This window comes from Prunus dulcis, chromosome 6, assembly GCF_902201215.1.
Source record: "Prunus dulcis chromosome 6, ALMONDv2, whole genome shotgun sequence".
NCBI lineage: Eukaryota > Viridiplantae > Streptophyta > Magnoliopsida > Rosales > Rosaceae > Prunus > Prunus dulcis.
The window spans coordinates 7728975-7751982 of NC_047655.1; the positions used below are offsets into that span (position 1 = coordinate 7728975).

General features: G+C 37.9%; 2 protein-coding genes and 1 long non-coding RNA gene across 4 annotated transcripts; 1 reads left to right on the forward strand and 2 right to left on the reverse strand.

The window, feature by feature from the left end:
• The first annotated feature begins 459 nt into the window (after positions 1–459).
• Positions 460–6917, forward strand: LOC117630685 (P-loop NTPase domain-containing protein LPA1 homolog 1-like). 2 transcript variants are annotated; one of them, XM_034363401.1, is made up of 9 exons: positions 460–858; positions 1130–1278; positions 2776–3053; positions 3640–3721; positions 3990–4415; positions 4526–5233; positions 5357–5467; positions 5847–6013; positions 6546–6917. In XM_034363401.1, the coding sequence occupies exons 2-9, from the start codon at positions 1132–1134 to the stop codon at positions 6643–6645; spliced, it is 2019 nt and encodes a 672-aa protein (XP_034219292.1). In that variant the 5' UTR covers positions 460–858; positions 1130–1131; the 3' UTR covers positions 6646–6917. The 2 variants fall into 2 exon arrangements, with proteins under 2 accessions (XP_034219292.1, XP_034219291.1); XM_034363400.1 differs by having other exon boundaries at positions 466–858; positions 5847–6917.
• A 4121-nt stretch (positions 6918–11038) lies between these two features.
• LOC117631619 (pentatricopeptide repeat-containing protein At2g28050) lies at positions 11039–13057 on the reverse strand. Its single transcript, XM_034364870.1, has one exon. The coding sequence runs from the start codon at positions 13041–13043 to the stop codon at positions 11691–11693; it is 1353 nt and encodes a 450-aa protein (XP_034220761.1). The 5' UTR covers positions 13044–13057; the 3' UTR covers positions 11039–11690.
• Positions 13058–19172: 6115 nt separating this feature from the next.
• Positions 19173–22702, reverse strand: LOC117631713. Its single transcript, XR_004586352.1, has 2 exons — positions 22651–22702; positions 19173–21447 (listed from the first exon to the last, which is right to left on the reverse strand). It is a non-coding gene; the product is annotated as an uncharacterized LOC117631713 (long non-coding RNA).
• Positions 22703–23008: the final 306 nt, after the last annotated feature.

A 23008-nucleotide genomic window follows, 5' to 3' on the forward strand; every position in this document is an offset into this window, starting at 1 on the left:
TTTTGACCTCTTTGAGCTTCTTTAAGTTTTGTTTTTGGTTTTCATATATAAAAAAATAAAATAAAGAGAGGATATTTTGTTACCGACGAAGGAATTTTTACTAAAACCGAATAGATAAGTTCACATCAAACAAGAATATGAAAAGCCAAACCCGAATAAAAATAGTCGTAAATTGCCTTTCCATGTCATTCATATCTATCTCTTTTAACCAAAAAAAGAAAAACGAGAAAAACGAGAAAAATCCTACAATTAATTGAATTTTTGGGTTCTGATTTCAATTTCCTACAATTATCAGCGTGATCCATCAAAGTTTAAAACAAAAACCTCAAAATTAAATTTCCAAAAAAAAAAAAATTGGTCTGAAGTCCTTTTCCTCTTTGTCCTTGTGGACCGTTTCCTTTCGTCCATCTCATTATAACGCCCCCAGTCTCCGCAATCACCCCACCTTTTCACAAAATTACCTTTTTCACCACTCCTTGAACATCGCGCTCAGGCCCCACACTACCACCCTATAAATCTTGACGCGAAGGATTTGCAATTCCCGCACCGATCGAAGCCTAAATCAGTCATTTGAGATCAGACTGTGGAGAGAAGAGAGAGAGAGTGTGTTTGCAAAAAGACGAGAGTTTTAGAGAGAGAAAGTGGTGTGTTAGAGAGACAGAGAGACTCGTGGAGGGTCGCTGTGTGCGATGCGTGGAGGGGGGGAGGGCAGGTGGTGAGTGGCGAGAGATTGAGTAAAACGCCGAGATCGCGTTCTTGAAAATGGCGGATCATCAAGCTAAAGCCATTAGAGACTGAGAAACAGCTCTTTACTTTCGGTTTTTTGGCTCTTCAAATCTCTCGATCACCGACTTTCAGGTCCCTTCTCTCTCTCTCTCTCTCTCTCTCTCTCTCTCTCTCTCTCTCTCGCATTGTCTTCAATTCTCTTCGTTTCTCAATTTTCTCTCACAAACCTGCATTGCCTTCAATTCTCTTCGTTTCTCTCTCCTTCATGTTTTGCACGTGCTTGTAACATCACATCGTCACGGGCTAATCATTGTGTCGAATTTGATTTTCTTTGTCTTCGAAATTTTATGCATTTTGGTGAGCTGATTTTTTTTTTTTTTTTTGGTTTCTCGTGTTGTTGCAGAGATGACGGAGGCGGCGAAGGTGTTGTACATAGTGGTGGTTGACGATGAAGCTAAGAGAGAGAAAGGGAAAGAGTCTTTTCGATATACGCGCCCTGTTTTGCAAAGCTCTTTGCAACTCATGGGCTGCAAGCCTCGGCATGCCTTTAAGGTATACACAAAGTTTTTGACTTTCGAATTTATCTTAAATTGTTGTTGAAAAATTTGAAACTTTTGTAGTTATGGGTTGTGTGGTTTTGATGAGGGAGTCCAGAATTTAAATTTCAGGAGGAAGGGTGTATTTTGGTTTTTGAATTTATTACTGTGAATAGCTTTGGAAGGTGTTTGTGGGGTAGATCTGCGTTTGCTTGTAATGCGTTCTGCAAATTTTCTGAATTTCACTTTTCAAAGTCTTCAACGATACATTGTGTTGTGTTGAATTTTTTGGTGAAAGAATTCTATTCAGAGTCTGGTCAACGAAGGCTTCTCTGAACTAATTTTTTGTTGGTCTATTAGTCTTGTTTGTACAATTGGCGTTCTGTATAGTGATTTTTATGTGTCAATTTATGGTGCAAAATGTCATTATCACAGATTAAGTCCAGGCGCTTCTTAATTTTTTTTTATTAAAAAAAGGTGGGTTATGACCGTTATGTTGTTTCTGGGTCGCCTTCGACTTGACCTGTTAAAATTATTCTGCTGGTGGAGCCGTTAGTTTTTATTGTGCTTTAACCATCTTAACTGATGATCTCTCATCCTGTCCTCCATTTACTTTCCAATTTTTCCATCACTTATGGTTTTTTCAGCTCTTAAATTTCAAGAGTTGACTCTGTTAATTGATGGATCTCTCTATTTTGTGCAATAAGTTCTGTTGAGTAAGTTCCAATGGTGTTTCTGCAAATCAATATCTGACTATATATGTCATGCACTTAATATTAAAATTGCCTGGGGTAGAATATCCCTCATGTTCCATATGCATTCACCAATATCTTGAGGGTTTGTGCAATTCAAATGTAAAACTGGGTTGGGTTTGTTTTGCGTGAGAAATCCCTTGAACTTTGTTCACATGCTTTCAAGCGTCCTCCAGTTCTGAGGAATGGCCAAGAGGGTGAACTGTGTAATTGAATTATATTCCAGTTTGGGTTATTAACAGTTTATAGTGTGTTTCTTCTGCTTGTGTGTATCTCACTGAACCTGCCTGGATATGTAGAACAGTTCTTTCTGTTGTGTTATGTTAGTTTTGGAACATTAGTTTATTCACTTTTCATTAATCTTGGGCCTGCATGGTTTTTTGGAAAAGTCCAATACCAGCAACGTCTTGGCCATTGTTTTAGAAATGTCTACATTAGCTGATAGGTTCAGTCAAATTAATCAGCTGTTTGTTCCAGTTGTCAGGTTGTTTTACTTCACGGTAGTACTCCATGATAACTCTGGTGCTCTAGTTTGGTTCTTCATTATATGATTTCTTTATTATGTTATTATGTCAGTACGATCTTTATATATTTTATACCTTAGAGTTCAGGCAGGTCATTTGCTTCATTATTAGAATAATAATATTTCTGGTGATTGGTGAGTTGTCATGTTTCCTTCATACGTAACTTGACTGATTCCAATGTTTTATTTTGCTTGAGAAATGTAACCACTAACGCCATATATATTTTTCTTTGATCAGATTAGCCAGCGGGTTTTCGAATTGATAAGAAATGAGAGCTCATCTAGTGTATTGCTTCCAGAAGGAACAGAAAATGTTTCCCCTAGTAAAGCTGAGGCTTGCAAGCATTTGGTTTCAGGGAAGGATGATAGCAATAAGAGTGTTCCATTTGAATTGTACAAAATACGCACGACTGTTGTTGTTGCGAGAGAAACTTTCTTAGATGTTGTTTGTGATGCTTTGGCTGAGTACAAGTATGTTGGTCCCAACCAGAGGGCGGACTTAGCTTTGGCATGCAGGTACGAAGAAGTCTTGCATCTTTATTGAAAATACATTTACTTTATTTACATATATTCATTTAAAAGTGCAATCTGGGAATCTGTGGTTACATTCTGGCTACTTATTTCACATGCTGTGTCATCAATTTGCATTTCATTAAAATATGGAAACACATATGTATAAAGCTGTAATTGTGTATCATATTAACATTAGTGTAAGAATTATTGTATTTCTTATGGAACTTTTATGATAACAGTGACATCTGTGGACGTTTTCTGTGGTTACATATTTCAAAGAAAGAAGTCCGTATTGTTATATCATCCTGAAAATTTACTAGTGGCATAACAATTGATTAATTAAGTGATGCAGCAATCATTATAGTTTTAGATTATTGATGAAAATAAGGGGATTTTAGTAATGCAGCTGGAACAAGAAGATGAACATTAATGGAGATTTTGTGATTCTAAAAGGAAATGTTCAGTCTTTCTCTATGGCCTTGTGATGTGGAGTCATTTTCTATGTTGTTTATTGCATTCTTTTGAGTTATAAATTCCTGTCGTTGTTCTGTTATTTTCCTAATTTCACCAGGATATTTTTTCCTTACAGAATCCGTGAAAGGAAGGAATCTGTGACTGTACTGTTGTGTGGCACTAGTGGCTGTGGAAAATCTACTTTGTCCTCATTGCTGGTACTTGAGTTCATCCATTCTTTGTTTTCATAATTTCCTTTTGATTTTTTTTTTTTTTGTGTTAGCTTTTGTTAGTTGTTAATCTGACATAATATGGGAATTTTTTTCTTTACGAAAAAAGGGATATAATGATGTACTATGTATCTTCATTGTGATTGTCTATATGTAGTCATTGTCTGATAGTCCAAGTTTTGTACGATGAAAATCAATAAGAATAAAAATTTGTGTGCTGCTATGGGTTTTGGGTGTAATCCATAAAGTCTTGCAGGGTAGTAGGTTGGGAATCACAACTGTGATATCTACTGACTCAATTCGGCACATGATGAGGAGTTTTGTGGACGATAAACAAAACCCTTTGCTCTGGGCTTCAACCTACCATGCTGGGGAGTGCTTGGACCCAGTGTCTGTTGCAGAAGCAAAAGCCAAAAAGAAAGCCAAAAAATTAGCTGGAACTTTACACTCACTTCCCAAAGATGGAATGCCTGATGGCTCTGCCTTTGGGAAATCTGATACCCGGATGTCAGATGTTGGTTCGAGTACTGCTGAATTGATCAGTCCAAAGCAGATGGCAGTTGAAGGGTTTAAAGCACAAAGTGAGATGGTGATTGACAGTCTTGATCGGCTTATCACTGCATGGGAGGAACGAAGAGAATCAGTTATTGTCGAAGGTGTTCACCTGAGTCTTAATTTTGTGGTATGTACTACCTATAGTTCTCTTTCCCTTTGTTGTTGCCTTGTTTAAATATATTCTTGTTCTTTTATGCTTGTTATCTCTCCCTTTCTAAATAATTCTTTGAATCCCAGATGGGGCTTATGAAGAAACACCCTTCTATCATTCCATTCATGATATACATCACAAATGAGGACAAGCACCTGGAACGATTTGCCGTTCGTGCAAAGTATATGACGCTGGACCCAGCAAAGAACAAATATGTGAAATATATCCGAAACATCAGAACAATCCAAGAATATCTCTGCAAGCGAGCTGACAAGCACCTTGTCCCCAAAATTAACAATACTAATGTTGACAAGAGTGTGGCAGCCATCCATGCAACCGTCTTCAGTTGCCTGCGTAGGCGTGAAGCAGGGGAGCAACTTTATGATCCCCCAAGAAACACAGTTACTGTAGTGGATGAGGAGTACAGGAACCAGTGTGCAGCCAATTCTTTGAGTTCTAAGGGGATGTTTCAGCTGATCCAGAGGAAAGGTTCAACTAGGCATCTGATGGCTCTTGTAAATACTGATGGATCTGTGGCAAAGGCATGGCCTGTTGATTCAGTTGATCGGAATGGGAAGCCTATATTTTGCCATGGGACTGACTTGGAGATTGGCACCGCAGAGCAAGTAAATCTTCAGTTTGGTCTCTATGGGATCAGCGCTTGGCCCAGTGATGGTGGCCCGAGTTGTGCTGGAAGTGTGGATGAGTCGAGGGCTGATGGAACTGAGATTGGAAGAAGTCATCCCTCTTCTTGCTGCAGCTCGCCACGGATATCTGAGGGGCCTGCCAAAGAGGTACTTTTGAACACCAATTTTAATTGTTCCGTAGGAAAAACTCTTACCTATCATTTTTTCCTTAACTGTTCAATTTACTGTTTTTCTTCTTGAATTTTTTGTTTTTGTTTTCTTTTCCTTCAGCTGAAGGAAGAAAATTCAGTGCATGGAAGTGATGAAGAGGTTGATGAAGAGGCTGATGCAGGCAGTGATGAGGAATTAAGTGATGATGTTGACAAACAGGACTATGAAGAGGTATTAATTGCTTTTGTTTTAGATTATTATTAGTTTACACTGGAAGCCGAAGAGATTAGGACAACTTCTTGAATTTTATCAGCTTTTTGTATCTGATAACTCTGCTTGCCCCAGAAATATATTAGGATCATATAAATATTTATACACACACATGTATGTGTATATATATATATATATATATATATGTTATATACAGATAATATAAATTAAATGAATGACAGACAGATTAAAATGAGTGGATAATTGGTCTGACCCAGGCTAATAAATTTGTGAACTTTGGATCTTTACACTGTTATAATCCTGGTCACATCAGATGAGAGTCTGAACTCTACTTTTACGTCAATTAATCGTTTACTTTAAACTTCATACTATCTTGCAGATAGGGTCAGTGGATGAGGAGTCTACAAAATCGGATGAAGAGTACGATGACCTCGCAATGCAGGACGTGCAGGGAAATGGATACTGGTCAGGAGAGGAGAAGAGAGGGGACAATCCTAAGATTTTCCCCATTTCCGATGATCAATCAGCCGATAAAGAAGGGGATAAGTATCGCCAGAACCTGGATCTTTTCCTTAGAACTAGACACCAATCATTTTCTGAACCATTGTGCTCATACTCATCTTTGTTCTTGGAGAAGAATGAGATGACAATGCCGTGCTCTGGCAATGTGAAAATTAGAAAACGACGTTCCCTTAGCATTCCAGCCTTGGGAAGGCATGGGTCAATAATCAGGGGTCCCATACTTTCTGGAGCCCCTCAGTGCTAGGACAACTATTTTGTTGAAGCTTTAGTGTTCTCATATCCTTGCCTTTTTCTCCCTTATCTACGTTTAGCCTCCTTTTGTAGTGTAATTAGGTAACTTAAAATCTTCCTCATTTGTACAGTAATGCTTATAGGCAGTTGCAGTGGAATGGATCTAAAATGTATTTTTGTTTGGTACTGTTAGCTTTGTTAGAATGAGAACATGATTTTAGGGTAGTTTTGAATATGGGGTGCATTCCAACATGATTTAATAGTTTTATGCTAGCGCTATCTATGGTTGGGTAACCAACCTGCTTTTCATTATTCTTTATAACAGGGATGGAATCGGTTGTTTTTTCAATCTCTGTTCAAGATGTATTGGCCCACTGTTCACCAAGTTGCTGAGGCCAGTAAGGGGAGGAGTTGCATCTGGCTGAGAATGGGCATATAGAGATCCGGCAAACAATAACACAATCCAGCTTCGGTAGCGAAAGTGCTTCTACACTCTTTCAGTAGAAGATAGGATGATAGTTTTGGTTTTTATTGCTTCACTTGTTCACGAATCATAAGTGAAGGATTTTTTATTTTTTTTTTCATTTGACCCTATATTACTTGGTTTATGGCCGATGCGTTGCTTTCTTTCCTGTACAAAAGCTGGTTGAATAGTTCCATAACTAGATGAAAACTAGGGCTTTAGGCTCGACTCCAATCGAATCCCCAGAAGAAGCTAGATGGAGATCCCTTACTCATTAACTGAAAATACTGTTTTGTTCACACACAAAAACTGCGTACGGCCATAATTTTCTATTTCTTACTCAAATTTCAGAGTACTGCAAGCATCCGAGGGTTACCCGCAACCCTATACCAAGTGAACAGTTTGGTAGGGGATGCAAGTGTTCCACACATCCTCTGCAAGGGCTTCACTTTCTAAGCATCTTCCCCCTTATAGAGAAGGGATCACAGGGACTTCTTACTTTTATTAAGTTCATACATGCATTGTATGTTAGTTTTGCCCTCACTAAGTTAGCACTTATGGTATGTTTACTTATTGGGTTATTTGTAGTAATGGTCTCTCAACTATACTCGAAGTTACACTTTGATCACTCAACTCAAATATTAGTTGCAGAGGTCACTCAATTGGGTGTTGTGTTGCACCATTAGTCCCTACCGTCAAGTCTCTCTAACGGTAGGGACTAATGGTGCAACACAACACCTAATTGAGTGACCTCTATAACTATTTTTTAGAGTTGAGTGACCAAAATGTAACTCTGAGTATAATTGAGGGATCATTGCTACAAATAATTATAACTGAAAAGTCACATTTGCCCATCAATAATCTAAGATATGCTTGTCATGTCATCATTTTAAACAGAAAAAGTCACAGACTTGACGGTTGGGACTAACTGTGCAACACAACACCCAATTGAGTGACCTCTGCAACTAATATTTGAGTTGAGTGACCAAAGTGTAACTTCGAGTATAATTGAGGGATCATTGCTACGAATAACCCTTACTTATTTGAAATGGGAAAAGTCGTGAATCGGGAAGTTACGAATAGGGGAGAGGATGAATGGGTATGGGATCAACTACTCCCTCCTAATCAATCTAGTTTTTGGTTTTTCAGGTATTGAATTAAGAATTTTAATGTGGAAATGACATAAATTTTATTATTTTATATGTTAGTATGAAGTCAAGGATTTGAATAGTTTCAATACCTATGCGCTAGTAAACAGATGGAAAGTCAGTGAAATAATTCCTATACCCATGATTCATCCTGTTAGTTATTCAAGAGTGTTGTTGGATATGCCAGTACTAAAAAGAGAGAGGGAAATGGGGCTTGGCCGTTTTAGAAGCATAAACAAGCATGAATGTTTTGCATGTATTTCTATTTGAAGTCTCTTAATATAAAGCGCCGTCTCTATCAGCCCAAAAGATCGCTTCAAAGTGCCATATCTTATTTGAGGTGAGCTTGAAACAGGACCCTGCGGAATGTGTCGCAGGACAGAATGATGATAAATTCATGTGAAGAAAAGCTACGGAAGGAAAGCGGATCAGAATTGGTAAGCGATCACGCAACAACGAAAAACCGAGGTGAACCACCAAGTATGACGCTAGAAAAGGCAACAAGGCGTACCATTTGGATCTTCGGGTTTGCTTGAACAAAACTGAGCAAGAAAGAAAACTAACACCCCCAATCACTCAAAACAACGTGATCTTGCTGGATCAAGAAGCCTTTTTTCACCAAGCTAAGGAATGAAAACCTCAGCTTGGATCAAGGGAAGATTCTCTATAAAGAGCAAAGTAGAGGAGGAAATTGCAGTCTCAGGCTGGAAGACCTTCCATAATGGGATTTTTATTATTTTAATAATGTTATTTTATATTGTTTTATATAAATATATTAGACTTGGTTGTTGCGAGTGCTTTGTGAGGAAAAACAAAAACTTGTGCTACACATTACTTCAAATAGGACACTGTAAAAATAAACCATACCTTCCTGGATGCTGGTTGATAGGCTTTGGTGCAATCCTTTTTCTGTTCTGCTTTCCCCATCTCTCTTGGTAGTTATAATCTTCAACTAACCACAAGACAGTTTCTCTTTGAAAAACTATGCAGATTAGTGTAGATTTACAGCATTTTGCGAGCCCAATTCCCTCTTGTTTGTATACTTCAATCTTCAGTTGAGGCCAATTTGAAGGAAGAAATTGGGGAGAGATGAAGATAGTTGAAGCAACCATGAAACCTTGGTTGGGAAGGAAGTACATTACCTTGGAATATTCGCTCTATCTCTAATCTACTTGTCCTTCATTTGGCATAGCTTTAAATACAAGACAAACCAAATTTATCACTCTATTTATTTATTCAGCCTCAAATTCCAGTATATCCGAGTGAGATATGGGCTTGGTTTTTTTTTTTAATAATTATTTATTTTTATTTTAATAATAATTTTTTTTATACAAACGATACTAAAGGAGAAGAGATTTGAATTGCTCTGAACTACTTGAGCTATAAGCTCTTTGCAATATGGGCTGGGTTATATATTTTGTTTGTTGATATTTGTTTTATATCACTTGAGCTAGAACTTCCTTACTCTTTAAAAAAAATATATAAAATAAAATAAAATTTCCAAGTAATTGTAAACAATTCCTACACAAATCGAGAAAAAAAATTTCTTAGTCAAATTTTAGAGGGGTGTTAACTTCCAAGGTTTGGAAGTGTAAAATGATACGGATACCTTCAGGTTGACTTACTAAGTAGAAAAACCCAAATTAACTTAGTGAGTTATTCGTTTTATTAGTCCATGAACTTAGATCGGATTTGCATTTGAGTCCCTCAATTTTCAAAATCGTTTCTGTGGTCTTGCAACTTCAGTTTCGTTAGGACAAATGGTCATACCGTCAATTTTGTTGACTTTTTCTGTTAAATGCAGGGGTAAAATGTATTTATATATATTTTTTAATTTTAAATTGATTAAAATATGAATAAAATATTTATATATAAAAAATTCAAGTTTTTAGGAATAAGAACTCATTTTTAATTTTTAGTTTGACTGAGGATAGGAATAAGATTTTTTAATTTTTAGTTTCTAATTTTTTATTTTAATTTTTGGGTGAAAGGAATATTCAAAAATTCGAAATTAAAAATAATACAAAAATATTATTTTACCCCTGTATTTAACAGAAAAAATTAACAAAATTGATGGCAGACCAACGGTCCTAACGAAACTAAAGTTGAAGGACCACAGAAACCATTTTGGAAATTAGGAAACTCAAATACAAATCGGGTCAAAGTTTAGGGACTAATAAAACGAATAACCCTAGATCAGTTGCTGTTACAAGCTAAATGGTGTTGCATTTGAGCCAGAGACAATCCAAATTCTTTAAGGCTTGTTTGGTTCATGGGAAAGGAGGCTTGAGGATGAGAAATCAATTGTTTTCCCATATTTGATAAGCTTAGGCATGAGACATGGTTGTTTGGCATAGGAGAAAATAGAGGGACAAGTGAAGCCCTCCTTTCAACTTGGGTTTTGTTTAATATGGGTATAATTGAAAAATTATACAAACTATGTTTTTCATTCATACTCAAAACAAACATGGGAAATGATATAAAGTGATATCTCCCGGTTACTTTCCCAGCATTACCAAACGTGAGAAATGAATCTTCCATTTTCCATCCATTGAGAAATGACATGGGAAGTGATTTCCACTCAAATTCATTCCGTGAACCAAACAGGGCCTAAAGGTCATAGAATTGACTACCAGAGCTAGCTTTTGCGTACCTTAGTCCGAAGGAAATGGTGAAATAGCTTTCGGTTTTCGGAGGCTGCATGAAAGTTTGAACTTTGGGAGAGAATTTCTAAAGCCTCCCACAACCTCCATTTATAGTGGCAATGTGAGTTGGAGGGATAGAGTTCATACCCAACTCAAATTAAGAGTCAGGATGTATAAGTCAGACTAGAGTTGAGCAACATGGGATGAGGGAAGAACATAGGATGGGGGAAGCAGCACAGAACTACTACAACATATCATACAAGAAGGAAATTTGGGATAGTCAAAAATTCCTTTCTTAAGACAAAAGGTTCACTTCATCTTATATGTGGCAATCATTACCAAAACAAGTGAAAATGAAACGAACTTAGCAAAAATAAAAGTGCAAATGGAAATGGAGAAACCATTTACCATAAACCAGATATAGCTCACTACAGTCGTTCAGGGGGAAAAGAGAGCCTAAACTGGCAGAACGAACTAATGCATTGCAAAAGTTGATCGGTTTAATTGAATACAAAAATTCAAGTTGATCTTTCTGATTTAATAGTACAATACTTCCAAAGAATGTATAACTTTAGAAGAAATCCTTTCATTGGTGATAGTATAGTGTTCAGATCAAATCCTAAAGGTGTACAATCCTTCAACAGAAAAAATCGTAAATTTCCCCAAGAAAATTTGTAAACCTCCATGAACTACCATGAACTAAATGGCAGACCACAGTTCACTGCTCATCATTCAATTTGAGTTCGAATCACTTTCTTTCCAGCCATCCAGACTTTGTAACCCAATAAAACAGCCAAGGACAGGGGACATATTCATTGCAGCTTTAATTTTACAGTGGGCCATTTTATGGGTAAATTAACTTGTTCTCCCATATATTGCCGAATCGAAATTGCAGCTGCTAACTGTAATCACACAGAAGAAGTTACTCTTAAGAACTCTTCTTCTTTGGAGCTGTCACAAGCAGATATGATGACCACAATTAGAATAAAAGCCGCTAAAAAAGAATGTCTCTCACAGATATTGAAATCATGGTCTGGATCAAGCATGATCCTTAGTCTTCACCCCTCACTGAACTTCTGAGCTTCATTCTCCCATTTTCCTCCCCCTAGCCCCCTGTCATCTCATCTCTTCCTTGAATGATAGCTTTCCCCAATTTTCTTCATATATTGGCAAAGTAGAGGAGCTCCCTATTTTAAGTTGTTGCACCTGTCTGACTAATTAGGTCCGGCATCCTCATTTGCTTCCTCAGCCTGATTCAATTTAGATAATCCATTTACTGTCTCTTTACACCCAGACAAATCAGCATTAAAAGCTTTTTTCACCATCAATGCCTGCAACTGAAAAGCTTCATCAGCCATCCCTTTGTTGCAAAGACCATCAATCAATATATTCAAGATAACATTGTCCAATTCAATCCCCTTCTTCTGCATCTCATTTAAATATTCCATTGCCAGCCCCAGCGCCCCAACCTTGCAAAAACCATTTATTAGAGCCCAGTACGTATCAGCATTCTGGAATGTACATCTCTCAGCCATCTTACGAAATAAAGAATGAGCACTTTCCATAGACCCCAATCTACAATAGCCATTTATTATCAAATTGTATGAATGCGTGTTCACTTTCAATCCTTTATCATGCATCTCCCCAACCAACCTTTCAGCTTCTTCAACCTTTCCAGAACTCGTGAACCCATCAATCAAGAACTGATACGTCTTGATATCGAATGCCACTCCTTCCTTTTCCATCACAAGCAATATCAGATCCAACTCTGGAAAGTTCCATCTCTTAGCACAAGCATCCACAATTGTGTTGAATGTAATGATATTGGGTTTAGTTCCTACACTCACCATTTCCTCCACTAACTCTCTACTCCTTTTAATCTCCCCACTCCTACACAGCCCATCTACCATAACTGTCAAAGAATATACTGAGACCTTAGTGCCCGATTCGAGCAATCGATAAAAGAAATCTAAACCCTTTTGCACCTCATCTCTCCTGTTGAGAGCAAGCAAATGCACAGTACAAGTCCTCTCATCAATCTGAATCCCATTACTCTTCATAAAATCAAGAGTCTCCAAAACTTGCTTGAAACTTTCACTATCCGAATAAACTTTAATCATCAAATTGAACAATTTCGCTTTGACTCTAGGTTCAAGACAGCAAATTTCAGCAGCAGAAGCAATAACAGAAAAAGGGTACCTGGAATTTTCATCAACTGAGATACATTTGAAAATTTCCTCAGCTTCAGTGAACTTTCTTGCCTTGAGAAGCCTGCAAATGAGGGTTAAGTGGGCATGGAGGTCAATCTTGAATGAGATAAAGGACTGGTTTTTTAGGAGGAAGTTGAAGAAAAGCAAGCATTTGGAGCATTTGAATTTGGGGTCTGAGAGAATGAGGTTGAGAAAGTTGGGTTTGAGCTTGGAGAGGAGGGATATGATTGTGGTATTGAGGGGTTTTGAAGTTGCAGTTTCTGGGGTTTTAGAAATTAATTCTATGAATTCTTGATAGGGTCTGACGGGTGTTCTTTTGACAGTATTGAGGGTTCTGAGGACGTTCTGGAATGACATCTTTGATTTGGAGATTGAAGTCTCAGGATTATGTTTATCGTTTTCGGTTGTTTTTTGTGTTGATTCTCAGCATCGGCTTGGGCCTCTGTTTGCCAGTCTCTGTGCTTTGTTTAGCCTTTGGGCTCATTTTTCCTGGTTTCTGCTTGTTTTGTGAGTTCTTCCGTGCACTTAACAATTTTGATCAGTGACACTCACAGTTTGATCTTTTTTTTTTTTAGTTGTCACTGATCAAACTGTAACTAAGTGGTTAAGAGCTTTTAGGCCTGAAATTTCATTTTTAAGTCCAAATTTCCCAATATTGCTTGAATAAAAAATAAAATAAAAAATTTGTTGGGTTCACTGATCAAATTGTTGTGTGAATATTTGCACTCTTCTGGGCTTTACGCACATCTTCTTATTAGAGCAAGTCCAGCGTGCACCCAAAATCAGGCAAAAGGCTGCCTTCGCGAGCCCAAACGACCTCCAGCGCGCAACTAACAGCTCAGGCAGGGCCTGAATCCCACTAGCATGGGCAAGCCCAATGGCAGATCTTGCCTGGGCTTCAGCCCGAAGGCGCTGATGTCAGCGGTGATGTCACGCTGACGTCAGCGAGCAAAAATAAATAGAAAAAAATTCAATTTTTTATATAAAAAAATACTAAAAAATTATGGATGTTTTCCCTATAAATACATAACAATTTTATTCACTTGCCCTATAATACATAACAAGTTTATATTTTGTTGCATATTCTTTTTTTTTTTGGCCCTTACCCTAGCCTTTTGGGATGAAACCAAAAAAGACAAGGCTGCCACTATTCATGTGAATAGTGACAGCCCTTGCTTGCCCTTATCCTTGCCTTAGCCCTCATGAATGGAGATGCTCTTAGACACTGGGTGTGGCCTTAGACCTGCTTTGGTTGTAGCCTTGTCTTTTGGTTTTGGGGGGAGGGGGGGGGGGGGGGGCATTAAGAAGGACGTATAAATACATATTTTGTAGTGGTTGGACAAAAAAGCCTTTGTTCATGTTTAGATTGTCCAAGGAGTTTGTTTCTTCTTTTCAGATTGTGCCAAAAAAGATCTTGCTTCTTGCTTCTGTATAGTGCCAAAAAATTGGATCACTTCAATGCAATCTTCTACTTTTCAGTTTTTGTCAATGATACTGTCCCTTCATCTAATTTCTTTCAATTTCGTGGGCAAAATAAATTAAAGAGTAAATTGCCGTAGACTCTTCCGAATTAGGACCCCAATCGAACTTAACTTCATGAATTAAAAAATCCGCTAATTTAACACATGAATTAATTAAAATGACCAATTTAACACCTATCATTAGATTTTATCACAATTCATCCAAAAGTCCATCAGAAATGGCACGTGAGACACATGAGACACATGCGCAACATAATTGGAGGGGCAATATAGTCATTCTAACCCCTTTCCCTACCAATCTTCATCTTCCCTAATAGGTAGGTCAAATTAAAAACATAGCAGCCCTAATTTCCCAAATTCCACCATTACAGATAATTGTTTCAACATACCCATCATTGTAGATGGTTAAGAAGGAGAAGAAGAGGAAGTGGTTTGAAGATGCGAAGGAACATACATGTTCAGCCAAGTCCAAGTCGAGCACGTGGATTGGATCACAAAAGTGGAGATAGCAGCGCCTTGTTCAATGGGGGTTTTACAGAGAGAGACACAATTGTTCAATTGGGGGTTTTCCGAAGTCTCTCTCTCTCTCTCTCTCTCTCTCTCTCTCTCTCTCTCTCTCTTCATCTCTATAAGTCTATATGGCCATGGAAAACGTTGCACTTGGAGTCAATAGTAACCAGTTCGCGATGTAGCTTCTATATCCCGTCACCGTCAGCCTGGTGGGAGCGGATGTGAGTAAACCAAAACGACGACTGCTCGTGGTCCCGCGACCTCAAAGCCTTCTATAAGCTTCGGGAGTGGAGATCGTCGCCGGCCCAAAGTGGAAGACTTTCTTTCGCCGATTCAACCGGAGCAGAAGAAGCGGCGGCTCCAGTGCTGGCCATCGATTGGGTCTTTCTCTCTCTCTCTCTCTCTCTCTCTCTCTGTAGAAGTCCATCCATATGGCCATTGAAGGCGTTGACTTGGAGCCATATGACCATGTAAGACGTGATTGTTGCTCGCTGTGTCGAAATTGTCCTCTGTTTTTTGTTCCACGTGCACCGCACTTGACATTATTGACGGAATTGTGGATGAAATATGATAAAATCTAAAGACATGGTTAAAATTGGCTGCTTTTTTAATTCAGGGGGTTAATTTCTACGATGGTCATAGTTGAGGGATTGAAACGGCTGAAAATCCTAAATGAAAATTCCTAAGATTTCAAAGTTATGTCACCACTACGGGACACTTCTTTTGCATATGTTGCTCATATAGTTGAACTGTGATGCAGTATGAACATAGAGTAGAGTTACATCACTTGCCACATACATTGCTTTTTTGATTTAGTTGTATTTTTTATTTTAATGTTGAAAAATATTTCAAGTTCAGATCTCACTACTCTAATTGATAAAAACAAAATAACAATTCAAGGATGCCTTTCGAATTCAAATCTTGATGTGTCCCTTATGTTACCCATCTAAAATGAAGTAAATAATGGGATTGGAGTTTCGTAGCTAAAATTTAGAATCTCCAATGAGCTAGCCAAGAAGAAAAATGTAAAAGAAGATAAACCGCACTACATTTGTTAGGGATTAAGAGAGAGTGATCTAATTACAATTCAAAATTAATTAGCAATGGAGAGAGTGACCCAGTTCCTTATAAACCTTTGCAATGTTTCTCAAATTTCCAATGTGAAAAAATACTTCACATCCTCACATCAGCCTCGAAACTTTGTCCCCCTCTTTTTGTTCACATTGAACTCTACAACTCGAATCCTGGTTGTTGCAAGTATTGAAGTGAAAGTGTGTGTTTCAATAATTCCAACAAAGGAGATGGTATTTCTTTTAAAGCCTTGTTGAAGGGAAAAATTGGATCAAAATCTTTATGTAAAAAAACAGGGGTCTCTAGAGAAAATTTAGGATTTAAATGCAGGGCATTGAATATATATCAACAGGGTGGTGCATGAATCATAAGAGCATTTTCATCTATTTGTCATGATAAAAGAGAAGGATTATTACTATTCACATGAATCCCTAGTAATTTTTTTGTTGGTTTTCCACTAATTGCCATAACAATCTAAAGGCAACCACTATTTGCATGAGATATGAGGAGATATTTATAAATTAAAAAAGTTTCTGAAAATTTTGGTTTTTTTTTTCCTTTTTTAATTTTTTTGGTTATTTAAATTAGTTGCTGATGTCACAATGACATCAACATTAGGTCAACTTATCTGGAAAAATCTTACCTTTGGGCTTGCCTATATTAGTGGAGCCCAACTCTTACCTGACAAAACTTGAGCGCTGAAAACCGAATTGGGGGGCCTAAGGCCCCTTGCTCGAGCTGAGGCCTCTACTGCTCTGACAAAACACAAGTTTCTGTCTGCGACAAATAATAGTTGGATTTTGTTGTCCAAGGAGATCTGTTGCATGCGACCCGAGATGGTCCTTTCAGTTGTATACATGTCTGCCACATGTACACCTACTGGGCGGCATCACTTGGACCACCTTGTACGACCATGAGGCCACTTGTGCTTTTGGGCTTTTCCACTATGCATGAACACAAGTACTACAGTTTCAATGTTAACCCACAAATTAAGAAAAAAGGACTGACATTGTAAGATACTAAGAGCATCTTCATCAATAAGGGCTAAGGCAAGAGCAAGGACAAGCGAGGGCTGCCATTATTCCTTGCCTATTTTGGTTCCATCTTAAAAGGCTAGGGCAAGGGCAAGAAAAACAAAAAGAATATGCAACAAAATATAAACTTGTTATGTATTTATAGGGAAAGTAAATAAAATTGTTATGTATTTATAGGGAAAACATCCATAATTTTTTAGTATTTTTTTATATAAAAAATTGAATTTTTTTTGATTTTTTTGAATTTATTTTTGCTCGCTGACGTCAGCGTGACATCACTGCTGACATCAGCGCCTTCTGGCTGAAGCCCAGGCAAGATCTACCCTTGGGATTGCCCAGGCTGGTAGGACCCAGGCCTTGCCTGGGCTGTTGGTTGCGCGCTGGAGGTCGTTTGTGTCACATCCCGAGATCGGCTCCGCCGTAGCACGATATTGTCCGCTTTGGGCCCCCCTCTCTGCCCGCAAGGTTTTGTTTCTGGGAGCTCACTAGAAACTTCCCAGTGGGTTACCCATCCTGGGATTGCTCTAGCCCCCAACTCGCTTAACTTCGGAGTTCCTACGACTCCGAAACCAGTGAGCTCTCAAAAGGCCTCGTGCTAGATGGATGCGGATGTGCACATATAAGGCACATCACCCTCTCTCCGTTGGTTGATGTGAGATCTTACAATCCACCCCCCTTAAGGGCCCGACGTCCTCGTTGGCACACTCACACCACATGGCAGAGTGGCTCTGATACCAAATTGTCACATCCCGGTATCGGCTTCGTCGTAGCATGATATTGTCTGCTTTGGGCCCCCCTCTCTGCCCGCACAGTTTTGTTTCTGGGAGCTCACGAGCAACTTCCCAGTGGGTCACCCATCCTGGGATTGCTCTGGCCCCCAACTCTCTTAACTTCGGAGTTTCTACGACTCCGAAGCCAGTGAGCTCCCAAAAGGCCTCATGCTAGATGGATGCGGGTGTGCACATATAAGGCACATCACCCCCTCTCCGTTGGTTAATGTGGGATCTTACAATCCACCCCCCTTAAGGGCCCGACGTCCTCGTCGGCACACTCGCACCACACGGAAGAGTGGCTCTGATACCAAATTGTCACATCCCAGGATCGGCTCCGCCGTAGCACGATATTGTTCACTTTGGGCCCCCCTCTCTGCCCACACGGTTTTGTTTATGGGAGCTCACGAGCAACTTCCCAGTGGGTCACCCATCCTGTGATTGCTCTGGACCCCAACTCACTTAACTTCGGAGTTCTTACGACTCCGAAGCCAGTGAACTCCCAAAAGGCCTCGTGCTAGATGGATGCGGGTGTGCACATATAAGGCATATCACCCCCTCTCCGTTGGTTGATGTGAGGTCTTACAGTTTGGGCTCGCGAAGGCAGCCTTTTGCCTGATTTTGGGTGCGCGCTGGACTTGCTCTAAGCTCAGAAATTTGGATGATTTCATATTCCGTTCAATGATCCGAAATGTATTACTCCATTTGATTGGAAGTATTTGAAAAAAAAAAAAAAATTGGATTCGACATAGATTATACATAATGCTGGGACCGCTGATTGCTAGGACCACTAATTACAGTACATATGAAATGAATTTCAAATGACTCATATTCAAATTTTGGCGCGCATACATGAATTGTAGTAAGCTAAACGAACAATTAACTTTAAATATTATCATCTAAATCCGTAGATTTGTAGATTTGGTTATTAATCCCAAATGTAATAGATATAGAAACTAAGACTGAATTACTAATACCAAATGAATATCAATTCATGTATTAAAGAGTTTCGTGTAAAAGATTAATGGATCTTCATTCTAACATTGTAAGGTGTCATGTTAACTAGCTTTTGATATGAACCTTGTACATCTAGGTTCTTTCATGGAATTAGAAAGAGATTAAAGTAATTAATTAACATATTTAAACACAATTAAACAACATATATTGGTTTATTTTTCCTGCTAATTCAACATCATAAGCCTATGGTGGCTGCAAAAATGTAGTCGCAGTTTGGTTATCAGTAACATTTAAAGGGCAGAGTTGACACTAATAAAAATGAAGTTTATCAATTTTGCATTGTTCTTTAGTCCAGGGATTTCAAGGTAGGGTGGTCAATTGCAAAAAAACATTAGATGAAAAGTCCATGTGCGATTTGCAATTTCCCTAAACACCATGTCGGTGTATAATATGAGAAAATAATTAGTAAAGGTTCAATTGGACAACACTGCCTAATTAGTAATTAACACAATTTTCATTCAGACCCCTTCTATTGCGGTCATATTTTATACAGTCCCCTTCCATTAAGAGATCCCTCAAATAAAATTATTTGAGGGACACTCTTTAGGGTTCCCCATAAAAAAATTTTCAACAATCCAAACCATCATAGAAGGGGACTATATATTTATTTCATGATTCCATCGTCCATCATCATTGTTATTAGTATCATGATTGATAATCATGATCATCACAATAATACATAATTAGCTAGAATTACATTTGCTGTTTAGCAACATTTATGCAATAATTAATATATACAACCCCACAGATTGACATAGTTTTGTTATGTACTCATAATTTCCCATGTGACAAAGTTTTCGTGTTCTTGCTCAACATGAGGGATGATGAGTGGCCTGGCAAGAAATAAATTTATGTACAAAATAGGACCAACTTTATACAATGATGAAAAAAAAGAAAAAAAAAGAAGAAGAATAAACAAAGCAACTAATTGTATATAATGATGCCCCCTTACATGTTATTTAAGGTGGACCAAATGTTAAATTTCCCTATAATTGGATCTGTTGACCCTTGTTTGATTTCCAAACGAAAATTAAATCAAGAGATCCACTCAGAATTTTGTCCAGAAATTTCTCTAGAGCTGCATCTCACTAGTTCTCATGCATCTCACTAGTCGTACAAATGTGAGTCCATACAGAAGTATTTTTGTGTATCCAATCGTAAGGAAAAATATAATATTTTATTGGTGTGGATGCATATACGGCACGTATCTGTTCATATATTTGTATCTGTAACGAATGTATGAAGGGTTTTCAAAATATTCTACGTGTAAAACTGTTTACATGTGAACGTCTGCACAGAACTATAAGAGAACTATGTACTGCCAATCGACCGTCCTCTTACAATATCCGGTGCAGAGACGTCCACACCAAACAGCCTCTGTAAAATACTAGAGTCAGGAAGATAAATTCAAAGTACGATTGCAACTATATGGAAAACTAAATTCAAACTACATATCTATAAATTATGAGACGATTCTAAAGTAGTAAAGTACGGAGATGCATTTTTAAAACCTCTCCAAAACGAAAAGAGAGGCAAATTAATTTGATAAGTAAAAATAATTTTTGGACCTCGACAATTTGAATACTGTTTAGCGTTCAGACGACTAAGAGCAGTGCCATATTAGAAAACATCTAGTCTTATGGAAGTTATCTAATAAACAGGAAATCATGCCCTCCTACCTCAGGAGTAAATATTAAGAAACCAGTGGTCCTAGCATTATGTATAATCAGATAAATCCTATGTTCAAAAGCTTCACGACACTCAAATTTAAACTACAAATGGGGTTTAGAGCGATTGTAAGTACACAAAGTTTACCTTAACGGATAAGAGGTCACGAGTTATGTTCTTCCTCATAATTACCGAAAAAAATAATGGATGCATATGTGAATCAAAAAGGCATGGATAGTGATAGAGGCACACAGATCTCCATGGTCTGAATTATCACGTGTGAAGTATTATTGAAGAGGTGGAGTGAATAATATTATGTCTTTGAAAGGAGTGATGAGATGAAAGGGAGAGTGTGAGGTTACATGTCGAAGGGTCCAAGTTGGGAGAGATGATCACTCTCTTGGTTTGGTCCGCACAAACAAAGTGTAGAGACAAGGACAAGAATGGCAGGCAGTCACAATGTGACATTTTGTGACAAGTTCCCACCACGATTTTACATATCGAAGTTCCCATTTTCAATGAAGTACTGATTCCACAGCTAGAGATCGAAACCACTTGGAACATTGTTCATCAAACAATTATTAAGTTTTTCAATCAAACAGGCATCAAACAGCTAGCCGCCCCCCACACCCTAATTAAGATTTACTTCTTTCTCAGCTTCAGCTGCATATCTTACACCAGATCATTAGTACTGTTTCTTTTCCCGCACATCCCATGGATAACCTACGTACTGATCTTACTGTTTCTTTCTCACCTTTCTGCATCCGTCTTTTATGAAAGGGGAGGCATTTTCTAGTAGTGAGCTTCTTCAATTTTGAAAACAATACCTTTGCATCTTCCGAAACCGGGTTGTTTCTGAGTTATTTTATTCTTTATTAATTAGAAACTATATACCAAAGAGCCAATATTGTTGTTAAAATCAAAATGCACTCCTTATTTGAAATGAAAAAAACATAGTTTTTGGATTCTGTACCAAACGATCCGGACAGTTCATGTGTGGATCTGAACTAGAACTGAAAACCGACCCAAAAAAAATGGTTCCAACAAAATTTACCTTCATGTGAAATATTTATAAATGGTTTGAAGATATTCACCTTTTCAAAATGCTTTAAAAGGCTTTGCAGCATCATCGAGGCTCAAGTCTCTCTCTCTCTCTCTCTCCATAAACAGACTCAATCACTCAGCTTTTCTCAGAAGAATAATCACAGATCTGTCAAAAGTCAGCAGAGCAGAGTTAATGAGGAGCCATATATATAACAACACATACACACCCTTCTCCAATGATATGAGCTGCCTTAATTATTGAAGGAAAATAACACCTAAAAATAGGAAGCAACAAATTTAAAAAGAACCCCTCCCCTAACACTAGAAAGCAGGAAATCAATGAAGTGAAAAAAGTTGCCTTGGCGACTGGTGAGACTGTGAAAGACTGGTGAGACTGTGAGAGAGAGAGAGAGAGAGAAAGAGTCTTCTCGTTTGTATAGTGGTTTATTGCCGATGCAGCATCATCAAGATTCTCACTTTGAAAGAAACTTTGGCAAAGAGAGAAACTTTCAAGTTAATTGCATGTGCGTGAATCTTGATGATGCTACGCCCGCAAACAACGACTGCCAATCTTTTTATATCATCAAAGCATATATACGAGTCATGTACCGATCGAGATCCGAGTGTTTGTGGATTTTGAAGAGGTAATCTAACAAGAAAATGATACATAAACTATTTATATATATATATATTTTTTTTTAAAAAGAACCAGAAGACTAAGGAAATTCAAAGAAGAACACAGTGAAGGGAATAGTTTGGAGAATTTCGTTTCATCGTGTACAAATTAAATAGCACCAAGTCCACGAGGAATAAGCTTACGTGGCCTACTGCCAGTGGCCAAAACGTAAAGAGGGGTACCCCAAGAAGAATCTAACGTGTTGAAACTAGACCCAAGAAGAAAACAAAACAAAACCCTATTATTATTATTATTATTTTTTTAAGGTACTACCTAATCTATAATAATAAAAAATCTCAAAGAATATTTGAGAAAAATAATAATGATAAAGGTTACATATATTTTGTTCACAATTCACAGATTTTGATATCCAGCTCAGGTTTCTCCGAAAGGATCGATCGATTCGGACAAATAACACAATTTGAAAATGAAAGAAAAAAAACCAAATTCAGATTCCCACAGAAACGATAACCAAATTCAGATTCCCACAGAAACGATCATATCCAGAGACAAAATTCCAGTCGGTATTCCAGTGTTTGAAAGAAAAAATGAGGAAGAAAAAAAATTGATTAGAGATAATCAACAAATGTTAATTAGGATTAGAGAGAGAAAACAAATAAAATAGAAAGCAATATAACAGAGAAAGAAACAGTTTAGAAAGCAATATAACAGAGAAAGAAACAGAGGCCTGACTTTGTATGTGTGCTTGAAAGAGATGAGAGTTAGGAAACTCATGAACCACGGATGGTAAAGCGAAGGTAGGGTTTGTTGGGGTTATATATTAGGAACATGGGTTAGCCCAAACTTTATTGGTTGGTCTAGTTTTTACAATCTTTGCCATTTGATTGGCGGATGCTGAGCTGACAGTACTGAGAGCCAATGCGGCCGCAGTTACACATCGCCATCTTTCACTGAACCCTAACTTTATTTTCGGTGTTGGGCAGATGAGGGCATCCTCTTGGTGTTATTATATGGGTTCATGCATCCACACTCATTAATATTATCATTCCTTTTAAATTATTGTCAGTTCTTAGTTATTATGAAATTAATA

Excerpts from the sequence above, each read along its gene's own strand:
- LOC117630685 (XM_034363400.1), top strand. The coding sequence starts at position 1,132 with ATGACGGAGGCGGCGAAGGTGTTGTACATAGTGGTGGTTGACGATGAA. Across the intron at positions 1,279-2,775 it reads AGCCTCGGCATGCCTTTAAG|ATTAGCCAGCGGGTTTTCGA; the intron begins GTATACACAAAG and ends TTCTTTGATCAG. Across the intron at positions 3,722-3,989 it reads CTACTTTGTCCTCATTGCTG|GGTAGTAGGTTGGGAATCAC; the intron begins GTACTTGAGTTC and ends AAAGTCTTGCAG.
- LOC117631619 (XM_034364870.1), bottom strand. The coding sequence starts at position 13,043 with ATGTCATTCCAGAACGTCCTCAGAACCCTCAATACTGTCAAAAGAACA.